We start from the raw sequence: 13,423 nt of genomic DNA, 5'->3' as shown, positions 1-13,423 counted from the left end.
CTCTCTGGAAGCCAAAAACGCCCTCCTGGAGCCTCTGCTCAAGCCAAAAATCAGCTGGCCGGCACAAACATGCACGTTGGAGCTAAGCTAGGGCAATGGGTTCTAGCAGATATGGCTCTGCGTGCCACCTGTGGCACCTGTGCCATAGGTTCGCCATCACTGTTGTAGGTCATCTAGTCTATGCCAAACTGCCCACGGAGACCCTAAAGCATTTCCGACAGATGGCAGTCCGGTCTCTTCATTTTTGATTTAACCATATTAATAATAATAGCAATAACAACAACAAAAACAAAAACAAAACTAAATTGGAAAGGACCTTGGAGGTCTTCTAGTCCAACCCTCTGCTTTTAGTCCACCCTACACTACTTCAGGCAAATGGTTATTCCACATTTTCTTTAAAACTTCCAGTATTGGAGTATTCACAACCTCTGCTGTCAAGTTGTTCCACTGGTTAATTGTTATAACTGTCAGGAAATCTCTTAGTTCTAAGTTGCTTCTCTTCTTGTTTAGTTTCCACCCATTGTTCTACCCTCAGGTGCTTTGGGGAATAGTTTGACTCCCTCTTCTTTGTGGCTACCCCTGAGAAATTGGAACACTGCTATCATGTCTCCCCTAGTCCTCCTTTTCATTAAAGTAAACATATCCAGTTCCTGCAACCGTTTTTCATGTTTTAGCCTCCAGTCCCCTACACCAAGGGTAGGCAAAGTTGGCTCTTCTATGACAGATGGACTTCAACTCCCAGAATTCCTGAGCTGGCCTGGTTGGCTCAGGAATTCTGGGAGTCCATAAGTCATAGAAGAGCCAACTTTGCCTACCCCTGCCCTAAACAGTCCCCTGCTTTTTCACCCAACGGGAAACCGGAAGTCCGTTTTCCAAAGTGATGAGATTCAAATCTGTCCGTCCATAACCCTGGGGGGGATTATTGACCCCCTCAGAGAGGGTCCGCAACTTGGACGTCCTCCTTGATCCACAGCTTACATTAGAGAACCATCTTTCAGCTGTGGCGAGGGGGATGTTTGCCCAGGTTCGCCTGGTGCACCAGTTGCAGCCCTATCTGGACCGGGACTCACTGCTCACAGTCACTCATGCCCTCATCACCTCGAGGCTCAACTACTGTAACGCTCTCTACATGGGGCTACCTTTGAAGAGTGTTCGGAAACTTCAGATTGTGCAGAATGCAACTGCGAGAGCAATCATGGGCTTCCCTAAATATGCCCATGTTACTCCAACACTCCGCAGTCTGCATTGGTTGCCGATCAGTTTCCGATCACAATTCAAAGTGTTGGTTATGACCTATAAAGCCCTTCATGGCATCGGACCAGAATATCTCCAGGACCGCCTTCTGCCACACGAATCCCAGTGACCAGTTAGGTCCCACAGAGTCGGCCTTCTCTAGGTACCGTCAACTAAACAATGTCGTCTGGCGGGACCCAGGGGAAGAGCCTTCTCTGTGGCGGCCCCGACTCTCTGGAACCAACTCCCCCCAGATATCAGAGTTGCGCCCACCCTCCTCGCCTTTCGCAAGCTCCTTAAAACCCACCTCTGTCGTCAGGCATGGGGGAACTAAAATTTTCCCTCCCCCCCTAGGCTTATAGAATTTATACATGGTATGCTTGTATGTATGATTGGTTCTTTAAATTGGGGTTTTTAAGATTATTTTTAATATTAGATTTGTTTACATTGTCTTTTTTATTGTTGTTAGCCACCCAGAGTCTTCGGAGAGGGGTGGCATAGAAATGAAATAAATAAGTAAGTAAGTAAGTAAGTAAGTACTGTAAGTAAGTAAGTAAGTAAGTAAGTAAGTAAGTAAGTAAGTAAGTAAGTAAGTAAGTAAGTAAGTAAGTAAGTAAATAAATAGCCAAATTGCAGTCAGACGGCAGCCAGCAGAAGTAGCCTGCAGTACTGCACTCAAACCACTGCGCCACCATAGCTCTTCTTCACTCATCTCCTCCCATCAGACGTCTGGCATTTTACTAAAGGTCTGGAACCACTCTGGGTTGGATCGCCTTCCCTTCAGTCATCTTTCTTCTTTGTTAACCTTGGACTGGACTGTGGTTCCCTTTGTTTCTTGAGCTGAATGGATTTGTGGGCGGAAAAATGACGGGTAGGCGTTCCAAAGTCATGTGGTCTTCTAAGCAGCATGTCGTCACCTTTCCCTTCCTCCGTGCCAAGCCCAGCTTCTCCCTTCTGTCAGGCTCGCGGAGTCCTGATTTATATCCCTGAGAAAAAAGGTGGGGAACCGGCCGTCCCAGAATTTGCGGAGAACCACACACTGGGCTACGATACAATGTTCGCTGACCCCATGCAGAACCTTGGCTGGACGGCCAAGACAAATAATAATCCACCACACTTCATTTTCCTGCAATGATCTTTCCCCAGTTTTTCCCTTCCCCATCAGTTCACATCGTAGTGGAAAACCAATGTCAACGCGTTGAAAAGTTCGTATCTGGTGCCACCTCTGCTTTTTTCCAGATCTCTGTTTCTGTTTCTCCAGGAACATCTGCCCCCAACATGATCCTTCAGATAGAAACATAGAAGACTGACGGCAGAAAAAGACCTCATGGTCCATCTAGTCTGCCCTTATACTATTTCCTGTATTTTATCTTACAATGGATATATGTTTATCCCAGGCATGTTTAAATTCAGTTACTGTGGATTTACCAACCACGTCTGCTGGAAGTTTGTTCCAAGGATCTACTACTCTTTCAGTGAAATAATATTTTCTCACGTGCCTTCTGATCTTTCCCCCAACTAACTTCAGATTGTGTCCCCTTGTTCTTGTGTTCACTTTCCTATTAAAAACACTTCGCTCCTGAACCTTATTTTACCCTTTAACATATTTAAATGTTTCGATCATGTCCCCTCTTTTCCTTCTGTCCTCTAGACCAGTGTTTTTCAACCAGTGTGCCGTGGCACACTAGTGTGCCGCGAGACATGGTCAGGTGTGCCACGAAGCTCAGAGAGAAAGAAAGAAAGAGAGAGAGAAAGAAAGCAAGAGAGAGAGAAAGCAAGAGAGAGAAAGAGAACAAGAGAGAGAAAAAGAAAGCAAGAGAGAGAAAACAAGAGAAAGAAAGAGAGAGAGCAAGAGAGAGAAAGCAAGAGAGAGAAAGCAAGAAAGCAAGAGAGAGATAGAAAGAGGGAGGGAAGGAGAGAGAGAGAAAGACATAGAGGGAGGTAGGGAGGGAGAGAGAAAAAGAGCAAAAAAGAGAGGAAGGAAGAGAAAGAAAGAGGGGTGGAGAGAGAGAGAAAGAAAGAGGAAGGAAGGGAGAGAAAGAGGGAGGGAGAAAGAAATAGAGTGAAGGGGAGGAAGAGAGAGAGAGATAATTTTTTTGTCCAAACTTTTTTTAGCCCCCCCCCCCCCCCGCTCGATGTGCCCCAGGGTTTTGTAAATGTAAAAAATGTGCCGCGGCTCAAAAAAGGTTGAAAATCACTGCTCTAGACCAGAGGTCCCCAACCTTTTTTGCACCAGGGACCGGCTTTAAGCTAGACCAGTTTTCCATGGCCCGGTGGGGGGGGGGGAGCTAGCTGTCAGCGGCGCCGTAAAAGGGGCGATCAAGAGAGGAATGGGTGAATGAATGGACGGAGGGTGGGAAGGAAGGAAGGAAAGAGGGAAGGGACAGGAACAAAAGAAGGGTGCAAAGGAAGCAAGGAAAGGTGTGAAAGGGGAGAGTAAGAGAGGAAGGAGTGAAAGAAGGGAATGAGGGAGGAAAGAAGGGAGGAAGGAAAAGGAAAGCAAGAAATGGAGGGAGGAAAGGAAGGAAAGAAAGAAAGAAAGAAAGAAAGAGGGAAGGGACAGGAACAGAGGAAGGAAGCAAGGAAACTTATGAAAGGGGAGAGTAAGGGAAGAAGGTAGGAAGGAGAAAGAAAAGAAGAAATAGAGGAAGGGAAGGTAAAAGAGAGAAAGAAAAAGAGCAAGAAAGAAAGCAAGAAAGAGAAAGAAAGAAAGGCAACTTCAAAGAAAGGCTCACTGAGCATCTCTCACTCTCTCTCTCTTTCTATCCCTCTTTCTTTCTTTCTTTCTCTTCCTTTCTCTCTCTCCTCTTCCTTTATCTCCTCTCTCTCCCTCTCTCTTTCTCTCCCCCCTCTCTCCCCCTTTCCCTCTCTCCCTCTCTTGCTATCTCTCCCCCCTCTCCCTCTCTCTTTCTCCCTCTCCCTCTCTTTCTCTCTCTCCCCCTCTCTCTTTCTCTCTCTCTCCCCCTCTTTCTCTCTCTTCTTCTCACTTTCTCTCTCTTGTTTTCTTTCTGTCTCTTTTGCTTTCTCTCTCTCTCACTCTTTCTTGTTTTCTTTCTCACGCTCTTTCTCTCTCTTGTTCTCTCTCTTGCTATCTCTTTCTCTCCCCCCCTTTCTCACTCTCTCTTTCTCACTTTCTCTCTATCTTGCTGTCTGTTGCTCTCACTCACTCTCGTTCTCTCTCCGTTCTTCTCAGCGATGACGCGCGCACGCCCCTGCCCGCCTCACCTTTGCGAGAGCACTTTCGCCCCGGGCTCTCAGCAAGGGGGTTTGCAGGAGAGGCGGGGCCGGCGAAGGTGATATTGAATGTCGGGGGAGAACGGGCGGTTGCGCGCGCTCCCTATCCCCCTGCTAGCCCACTCGGAATATTCAAAATAAGAAAAGCCTTCGCCGGCAAAGGTTTTTCTTATTTTGAATATTCCGAGTGGGCTAGCAGGGAGATAGGGAGCGCGCGCAACCGCCCGTTCTCCCCCGACATTCAATATCACCTTCGCCGGCCTCTGCTGAGGAAAGCCTTTGCCGGCATTTCCTCTCGGCGTCAAGGAGGCGCAGCGGCGGGCGGAGAGAGGGAAGGGGGGGCAGCGGCGTCCCTCCTGGCCTTGGCGGGCCGCCCAACCCTCCCCACCTCCTGCAAACGCGGCGGGCGGCGGGGGGAGAGCGAGGAGCCGGTTCCGGCGGGCGCGGGGCTTGGCTGGCTGGCGGGGGGAGCGCCGCTGGTGGCGCGGAAAGGCCGAGGGGGCCCTGGCGCCGCGGACCGGCTGAAAAGCCCCAACGGCCCGGTCCCGGTCCGCGGACCGGTGGTTGGGGACCTCTGCTCTAGACTATACAGATTGAGTTCATTAAGTCTTTCCTGATAAGTTTTATGCTTAAGACCTTCTACCATTCTTGTAGCCTGTCTTTCGATCCGTTCAATTCAAGATCTTCTAACAGTGCCAAAACAATTGACTCCATCAACCTGTTCCAGTCTAGGCATTTCCAAACTACAAAACAGACTCCTTGTGCAGATAAAACTCCCTTTTAATTACCATATTTTTCAGAGTATAAGACGCACCGAAGTGTAAGATGCACCTAGATTTTAGAGGCGGAAAACAAGGAAAAAAGTATTCTGAACCAAATGGTCTAGTAATATATTATTTAATAAAATACCAGGGTAGCAAATACCAGAGACTCAAGGAACAGGAGGTAACGGAGTCCAGCTCTCCACATCTGCATCCCTCCCGCCTTTGATACTCGAATCGGCAATTTTAAAATCTGCTTGAGCAAGATCTTGGAAACAGGTTATGCTTGACACGAGGAGCCAAGACGTTCCTGGCTCCGTTTGGGCTCGAGAAGTGGAATATGGTGCTAATTAAACCTTGGTCCTTTGACCAAGCGTCAAGTCCCCGTCCAAGTTCGGTGGGCCCCCTCCAAATTTGCAGGCCCCCCTTTCTCTCTTTCTCTCTCTCTCTCTCCCCAAAGAGCTGACCGTCCCACCTGGACTCCTCCTGCCTTCTCGCTCGCTTATTGTCCTCTCCGTTTGATGTTCTCCAGGGCTTCCCGGGAAGCATCGGCCCGCCAGGAGAAAACGGCCCCGAAGGTATTAAGGTGAGGGGGCGCTGCAAAGGAACGGTCTTTTTTTGGGGAGGGGGGGTTGGCTGGTTTGGCAGTCGCCTCCGGGAAAGAGGTAAAAAAGGGGAACGGCAAGGCGGAGGGATGGAGAGAACCCCGGAGGGTTCCGCAGTGTGTTCCTGGCCAGCTTTCAGATTTCGTTTTTTGGGATTGCGACAGCTCCAAGAAGGGGAGTTTTCTTTCCTCGTTTCTTTCCCCCCTGGTTGTTGTACTCTCCCTCCCTCCCCCCCACTACACACACACTCCTTGTGGCAAGAGAATTGACATTGGATGCCGTCCCATCGCAGCGCATGTTGGCAGTGTGCGTTTGCTCTGTGTTTTTGTAGGCCCACCGGGGTCTGTTTGTCTCTCTCTTTGGCTGAGCCTTTTTCTCCTTCTGCCCCCTTTTTTCAGGGAAAGCCTGGTGCGAGGGGTTTGCCTGGTCCCAGAGGAATGCCTGGCCAAGAGGTGAGAGGCGGCTGCTTGGTGCATCTGTTTTCCTGGCTTTTTTAAATTTTGGGGTTTTTTTGTGGGATTTGAGAGATTGATTTCCCCAAAGATGGCTGGGCTCCCTTTGCAGATTAAGTCTGTCTATGAATGGATTTAGATTGTCTTAGGGATGGGGGCTGGTGTGCTTTCTCCTGACTGCAGGACTTGGAATTAATCTTTTTTTTTTCTTTCTTCTTTCCCTCTTTACTTCCATCTCTCCATCTCTCCTCCCTTCTCTCCCTCCTTCCTTCTTTCCCTCTCCTTCCTTCCTTCCTTCTCCTTCATTTCTCCATCTTTCCTTCCTTCTCCTCCTTCCCTCCCTCCTTCCCTTTCTTTCCCTTCTCCTCCCTCCCTCCCTCTTTCCCTCCCCCTCCATCCTCCCTTCTCTCTTTCCTTCCATCTATACATCTCTCCTTCCTCCTCTCCTTCCTTCCATCTCACCTTCCTCCCTCTCCTTCTTTTCCCTCCTCCTTCCTTCCTTCTTTCCTCTCTCCCTTCCTTCTTTCCTCCCTCCCTCTCTCCCTCCCTCCCTTCGTTCCTTCCAGGGCGACGAAGGACCACCAGGTCCCTATGGCCCCCCAGGGGAAGAGGTAAGAACACAGGAAAAGAGGGTTGCCTATTCCTGGGCCACATTGCTCTCAATGGTCTTGACTTTGGGTGAGTCCTCTCTTCTCGGCCCCCTCTCACGCTCCCTCCTTCCAACTGAACATGAGGACAAGCACTTCCTGCTCTTGAAGACAGTTTTCTTCTCTTTGATGTCTTACCTGCAACTTGTCTCCTTTTAGGGTCCTCCTGGGCAGAAGGGATTTCCTGGCAAACCAGGCCCAGAAGGTTTAAAGGTAAAGAGGGCATCGTCATAAGGAGACTCAAATCTGTTGCCAAAAAAATCACACCATTTTCGGGTTTTTCAAGTGTAAATCTCAAAGGTTGCCTTTCACCTTCCTTCCTTCCTTTCTTTCTCTCTCTCTCTCTTTCCTTCCTTCCTTTCTCTCTCTCTTTTCTCTCTCTTCTTTCTTTCTTTCTTTCTTTCTCTCTCTCTTTCCTTCCTTCCTTCCTTTCTTTCTCTCTTTTCTCTCTCTTCTTTCTTTCTTTCTTTCATTCCTTCCTTTCTCTCTCTCTTTTCTCTCTCTTCTTTCTTTCTTTCATTCCTTCCTTTCTCTCTCTCTTTTCTTTCTTTCTTTCTCTCTCTCTTTCCTTCCTTCCTTTCTCTTTTCTCTCTCTTCTTTCTTTCTTTCTCTCTCTCTCTCTTTCCTTCCTTCATTCTTTCCTTCCTTCCTTTCTCTCTCTTTTTTCTCTCCTTTCTTTCTTTCCTTCCTTCCTTTCTCTCTCTCCTTTCTCTCCTTTCTTCCTTTCTCTCTCTCTTTTCTCTCTTTTCTTTCTTTTTTCTTTCCTTTTTCTTTCTTCCTTTTTCTTTCTCTTTCCTTCCTTTCTCTCTCTCTTTTCTTTCTTTCTTTCTTTCTTTTTTCTTTCTTTCTCTCTCTCTCTCTCTTCCTTGGGAAACTCCTTTTTTCCTCCCTTTTTTTCCTTTTTTTGCTCTGGAAATTCCGACTCATCGTGGTTTCTGGGATGGAGAGAACCCTGCACATAGTTTTGCAAACCGCAGCGAATTTTTATGATTAGCCAGTTTCCCCCTTGCTCATTCTTTTTCTTTTGAAAATTGGTTAATTGTGTGATCGAGGACAGTCTTCTTTGAGGGGGCGGGAAGAGAAAGAAAAGGGGGGGAAATCCATTATGCAATTGAAAAAACTGCTAAAATTGACTGATGTCCTCCGACTTTAAACATGCAACGTTTGTTTGTTTTTTAAAAAATCCCACATTTTAACAGAGCTCTTTTTTTTCTTTCTGTGAAGTGAATCTGAAATTGCTGCTTTCATTCTCTTTCCTTGGTCTTTCTTTCCGTTTTAATTTTTTTTAAAAAAATTTTGGCCTCATGGTAAACATAGAAACATAGAAGACTGACGGCAGAAAAAGACCTCATGGTCCATCTCGTCTGCCCTTATACTATTTCCTGTATTTTATCTTACAATGGATCTATGTTTATCCCAGGCGTGTTTAAATTCAGTTACTGTGGATTGACCAACCACGTCTGCTGGAAGTTTGTTCCAAGGATCTACTACTCTTTCAGTGAAATAATATTTTCTCACGTTGCTTTTGATCTTTCCCCCAACTAACTTCAGATTCTGTCCCCTTGTTCTTGTGTTCAGTTTCCTATTAAAAACACTTCTCTCCTGAACCTTATTTAACCCTTTAACATATTTAAATGTTTCGATCGTGTCCCCCCTTTTCCTTCTGTCCTCCAGACTATACAGATTGAGTTCATGAAGTCTTTCTTGATACGATTGATGCTTAAGACCTTCCACCATTCTTGTAGCCCGTCTTTGGACCCGTTCAATTTTGTCAATCTCTTTTTGTAGGTGAGATCTCCAGAACTGAACACAGTATATTTCAAATGTGGTCTCACCAGCGCTCTATATAAGGGGATCACAATCTCCCTCTTCCTGCTTGTTATACCTCTAGCTATGCAGCCAAGCATCCTACTTGCTTTTCCTACCACCCGACCACACTGCTCACCCATTTTGAGACTGTCAGAAATCACTACCCCAACTCCTTCTCTTCTGAAGTTTTTGCTAACACAGAACTGCCAATGCAATACTCAGATTGAGGATTCCTTTTCCCCAAGTGCATTATTTTACATTTGGAAACATTAAACTGCAGTTTCCATTGCTTTGACCATTTATCTAGCCTTGCAGTATCCCTAAACCAAATAGGTTTCTTTTCTCCTTCCAGCTGGCCATTCTTTCAAAAGCTTTTTAATTTATTTTTAATGCACTTTTGAAGCGGACACATGTTTTGAAACGCAGCGTCTGAGAGAAGGCAGCTGCTCCTGTGACCCAGACTTCCTATCCCCCCACCCCACCCCCAAATATCCCTCTGGTTGACAAAAATATTGTGTGCAAAATTTCGCTTTGGGGATGGAGATGCGCCATTGGTGGCGCAGTGGTTAGAGTGCAGTACTGCAAGTTGCTTCTGCTGACTGCTGGCTATAGTTCAGCAGTTCAGATCTCACCACAAGCTCCAGGTTGTCTCAGCTTTTCATCCTTCCAAGGTGGGTCAAATGAGGACCCAGATTGTTTGGGGGCGATATGCTGACTCTGTAAACCGCTTAGAGAGGGCTATGAAAGCACTATGAAGTGGGATATAAGTCTAAATGCTATTGCTATTGATCAAGAGCCGCTTAGTTCTCTGCCTCCACTGTATGTTGAGAAATCGAGTCTTGGAAATGATGAATTTGACCTTTAAATGAAGTGGGGCTAATTAGAAATCGGGGCCATTTAAGATGTCACAGTCTCAGTCTTTCTAGCTGTAGAATGGGTTGTGTTTTTTTGGTGGGGGGGGGGTTGAGGTTGAGATGCACATTGCAAAACTGTGAAGGTTGTGTGACTAACTGCCTTCTCTGCTCGGTTGCAGGGTGAACCAGGAAACCGAGGACGTCTGGGCAAACCTGGAGACGAGGTAACCCCCACATCACTTCTCTCCTTCTTTTATCTGCCTGCGCAGAAGCAAAAAACAGGCGAAAATCGCCAAAATCTCGCTTGCTTGCTGCGCATGTGCAGAAGCCAAATCTCATATGGGGGCACATGGGAGCGCATCGGGGATGCACATCCCAGATTTCCCTTCCAGGGCGGTGCAACGGATAACATAACCTGGAACCCATTACTGGTTGATTGGTTGGTTTTCGTATACAGTAGTACCTCTAACTAAGAACGCCTCTACTTACAAACTGTTCTAGATGAGAACCAGCAGGGAAAAGCCTCTGTGGGGCCTCTCTAGGAATCTCCTGGGAGGAAATAGGGCCAGAAAAGGTGGAGAGAAGCCTACATGGGGGCCCTCTAGGAATCACCTGGGAGGAAACAGGGCCGGAAAAGGTGGAGAGAAGCCTCCATGGGGCCTCTCTAGGAATCTCCTGGGAGGAAACGGGGCCGGAAAAGGCGGGGAGAAGCCTCCGGTGGGGCCTCTCTAGGAATCTCCTGGTAAGAAACAGGGCCGGAAAAGGCAGGGAGAAGCCTCCGTGGGGCCTCTCTAGGAATCTCCTGGGAGGAAACAGGGCCGGAAAAGGGGGAGAGAAGCCTCCGTGGCGCCCCTCTAGGAATCTCCTGGGAGGAAACAGGGCTGAAAAAGGCAGGGAGAAGCCTCTGTGGGGCCCCCCTAGGAATCTCCTGGGAGGAAACAGGGCCGGAAAAGGCAGAGAGAAGCCTCCGTGGGGCCTCCTGGGAGGAAACAGAGCCTCCACCCTCCCTGTGGTTTCCCCAATCACACACATTGTTTGCTTTTACATTGATTCCTATGGGAAAAATTGTTTCTTCTTACAAACTTTTCTACTTGTGAACCTGGTCACGGAACGAATTAAGTTTGTAAGTAGAAGTACCACTGTACTTTGTTCATCCTTTGACGTTTCGCTTCTCATATAGAAGCTTCTTCAGTGCTCCTCAGAACTGAACTTCTCAGAGCTGAAGAAGACTTTTTGGATGAGAAGCAAAGCATCATCAAGGGAACCCCCCTCCCCAAGAAAATCCAGTTTGCCTCTTGAAAAAGCTCCTTTGGGACAGCCAGGACCATGGATGACAGAGAATCTCCATAGACAATGTGCCCGAATGATGCCAAATGGAATCCATAAGCCAGTTTCCACATTGGTTCCCCATTCTCATATAATTTTGGCAACTCCTGCGCCGTGTAAATGCTCAATGTGATTCGGCAGGAAGAACTCTGGAAAATCTGGGAATAAGAAAGAGCCAACATTCGCCTCCTTTGAAATATATCCCAAATCATCAAACTGACCAATGTGGTGGAGCCTCAACGCTTCCATGTGTTTATCTCATTCCTCAGCGACCACATGGGACAGCAATGGTGGCTTTGGCTCGACCAACCTTGGTCTCCTCAATTATTGGCTAAGAGACCCACAATCTTTCCTGAAAAACCTCTTTCCTTGGCAACCGGGGTTCTGCTTTTATTTTTATGAGGATGGTTTAATCTACAGCCAGCCATGCACGGGGATCAGTAATGGTGGAAGGTCTTAAGCATATAACTGATCAGGAAAGACTTCATGAACTCCATCTGTATAATCTGGAGGACAGAAGGGAAAGTGGGGACATGATCAAAACATTTAAATATGTGAAAGGGTTAAATAAGGTCCAGGAGGGAAGTGTTTTTAATAGGAAAGTGAACCCAAGAACAAGGGGGCACAATCTGAGGTTAGTTGGAGGAAAGATCAGAAGCAAAGTGAGAAAATATTATTTGACTGAAAGAGTAGTAGATGCTTGGAACAAACTTCCAGCAGACGTGGTTGGTAAATCCACAATAACTAAATTTAAACATGTCTGGGCTAAACATATATCCATCCTAAGATAAAATACAAGAAATAGTATAAGGGCAAACTAGATGGACTATGAGGTCTTTTTCTGCCGTCAATATTCTATGTTTCTATGTTTCCATGTTTCCATGTTTCTAACCCTGCCGAACCCCCAAGAACTTACCCCTCTACGGGCCCTATGACAGTAGAAGCCATGGCATCTTTGATGCCCTGGCTGCCATTTTGTATTGCCCGTAATGTCCACAAGCAATGGTAATATTTTTATTTTGGGCCATATTTTTAATTGTTTTTCTTGTACAGTGGTACCTCTACTTAAGAACTTAATTTGTTCCGTGACCAGGTTCTTAAGCAGAAAAGTTTGTAAGTAGAAGCAATTTTTCCCATAGGAATCAATGTAAAAGCAAATAATGCGTGCAAACCCATTAGGAAAGAAATAAAAGCTTGGAATTTGGGTGGGAGAAGGAGGAGGAGGAGGAGGACAGTCACTGCCGAAGGAAGAAGGTGAGGTGAGGGGAGCACCCACCTCCCATACACCCGGCACGAAGCTGCCTCCCATACACTGCGCCAGAGAGAGAAACCCAGGGGGAATGGCAGGAAACTGGCCGGGCCTTCGTGCCACTCTCAAATTTCCTGGGAAATTTTTCCAAACTTGGATTCTTAAATAGAAAATGGTTCTTAAGAAGAGGCAAAAAAATCTTGAACACCCGGTTCTTATCTAGAAAAGTTGTTAAGTAGAGGCGTTCTTCGGTAGAGGTGCCCCTGTATTTACATCTTGATATTTTCAGGTAGATCGACCTCCATATATTTACATTCATCATAATACATTGTATAATTGTACATTGTACAATGATACATTGTACATTGTATATGCAATTATTCTTTGTTTGTTTTTCTCTTTCCCATATCCATCCCCTACTGATTTTTTTTGGTCTTTCTGTTTTGTATCCATTTATACCATTTAGTCCAAATGTTATAATATTCCTGAGTCTTTTTGATCATTATTTTATTTATTTATTTATTTTGTCCAATACACAATGAGGGTTTTAGTGGGTATATATATACTGTATATACATAGTAAAATACATGATGAAGGTTATAGAGGAGATACTCATAGTAAAATATATCTAAGAAAGAATAGAAAAGAAGATATAGTAATAGAACATATCAATGAAAGAATAGAAGAAGAGATATAGGAATAGAAGAAAGGAATAGGAGATATAGGAGAGCAATAGGACAGGGGACGGAAGACACTCTAATGCACTTGTACTTGCCCCTTACTGACCTCTTAGGAATCTGGATAGGTCAACCGTGGATAATCTAAGCTCCATCGTTAGCATCCATTTCTGCGCAATCATAATTTTTTATAATAACCTTCTTCTCCAAGGGTATCTGAAGATCTTTCCATCATTGTGTGTAAACGATTCTAGCCACTGTCCCTATGTGTAACATTAAATATTTAATGTTTTGGGGGTCTGATTCACAAGGAATGGTAATTGTCTTTCTCCACGTTTTGCATAAACATCTGGAGAATGGTCCTGCACAATAGCCTTCTTTTCCTAGAGGCAAGGAAACGATCGGGAAAATCCCACACGTTTCCTTCGGAAAATTGAAAAAAAAAACACTTTTAATACCTTTAATTCCCTCCACCAGAGGCCCCACTCCACCCCCCCAGCCCCCCAAGTTTCTATAGCGAAAGCAGGAAAGTCTGTCTTTCTTTAGCACTTATTCATTAGATGAATTCCACTATTT

At 46.0% G+C, this 13,423-nt stretch overlaps 3 protein-coding genes across 4 annotated transcripts in view; 1 reads left to right on the top strand and 2 right to left on the bottom strand.

The window, feature by feature from the left end:
- The window catches only part of ST6GALNAC4 (ST6 N-acetylgalactosaminide alpha-2,6-sialyltransferase 4), a 683,294-nt gene that overhangs the window by 347,477 nt on the left and 322,394 nt on the right, over window positions 1-13,423 (bottom strand). The gene's annotated exons all lie outside the window — the stretch shown is intronic.
- ST6GALNAC6 (ST6 N-acetylgalactosaminide alpha-2,6-sialyltransferase 6) overlaps window positions 1-13,423 on the bottom strand; it is a 490,277-nt gene that overhangs the window by 369,568 nt on the left and 107,286 nt on the right. The gene's annotated exons all lie outside the window — the stretch shown is intronic.
- COL27A1 (collagen type XXVII alpha 1 chain) overlaps window positions 1-13,423 on the top strand; it is a 187,400-nt gene that overhangs the window by 92,427 nt on the left and 81,550 nt on the right. For both annotated transcript variants that reach the window (XM_070758773.1, XM_070758772.1), the window contains exons 18-22: window positions 5,761-5,814; window positions 6,232-6,285; window positions 6,852-6,896; window positions 7,092-7,145; window positions 9,775-9,819. In XM_070758773.1, the coding sequence (XP_070614874.1) occupies window positions 5,761-5,814; window positions 6,232-6,285; window positions 6,852-6,896; window positions 7,092-7,145; window positions 9,775-9,819 (252 nt within the window). The remainder of the gene's footprint in view (window positions 1-5,760; window positions 5,815-6,231; window positions 6,286-6,851; window positions 6,897-7,091; window positions 7,146-9,774; window positions 9,820-13,423) is intronic.

Source organism: Erythrolamprus reginae, chromosome 8 (genome assembly GCF_031021105.1).
Source record: "Erythrolamprus reginae isolate rEryReg1 chromosome 8, rEryReg1.hap1, whole genome shotgun sequence".
Lineage (NCBI taxonomy): Eukaryota > Metazoa > Chordata > Lepidosauria > Squamata > Dipsadidae > Erythrolamprus > Erythrolamprus reginae.
This window is presented reverse-complemented; position numbering and strand designations above follow the sequence as displayed.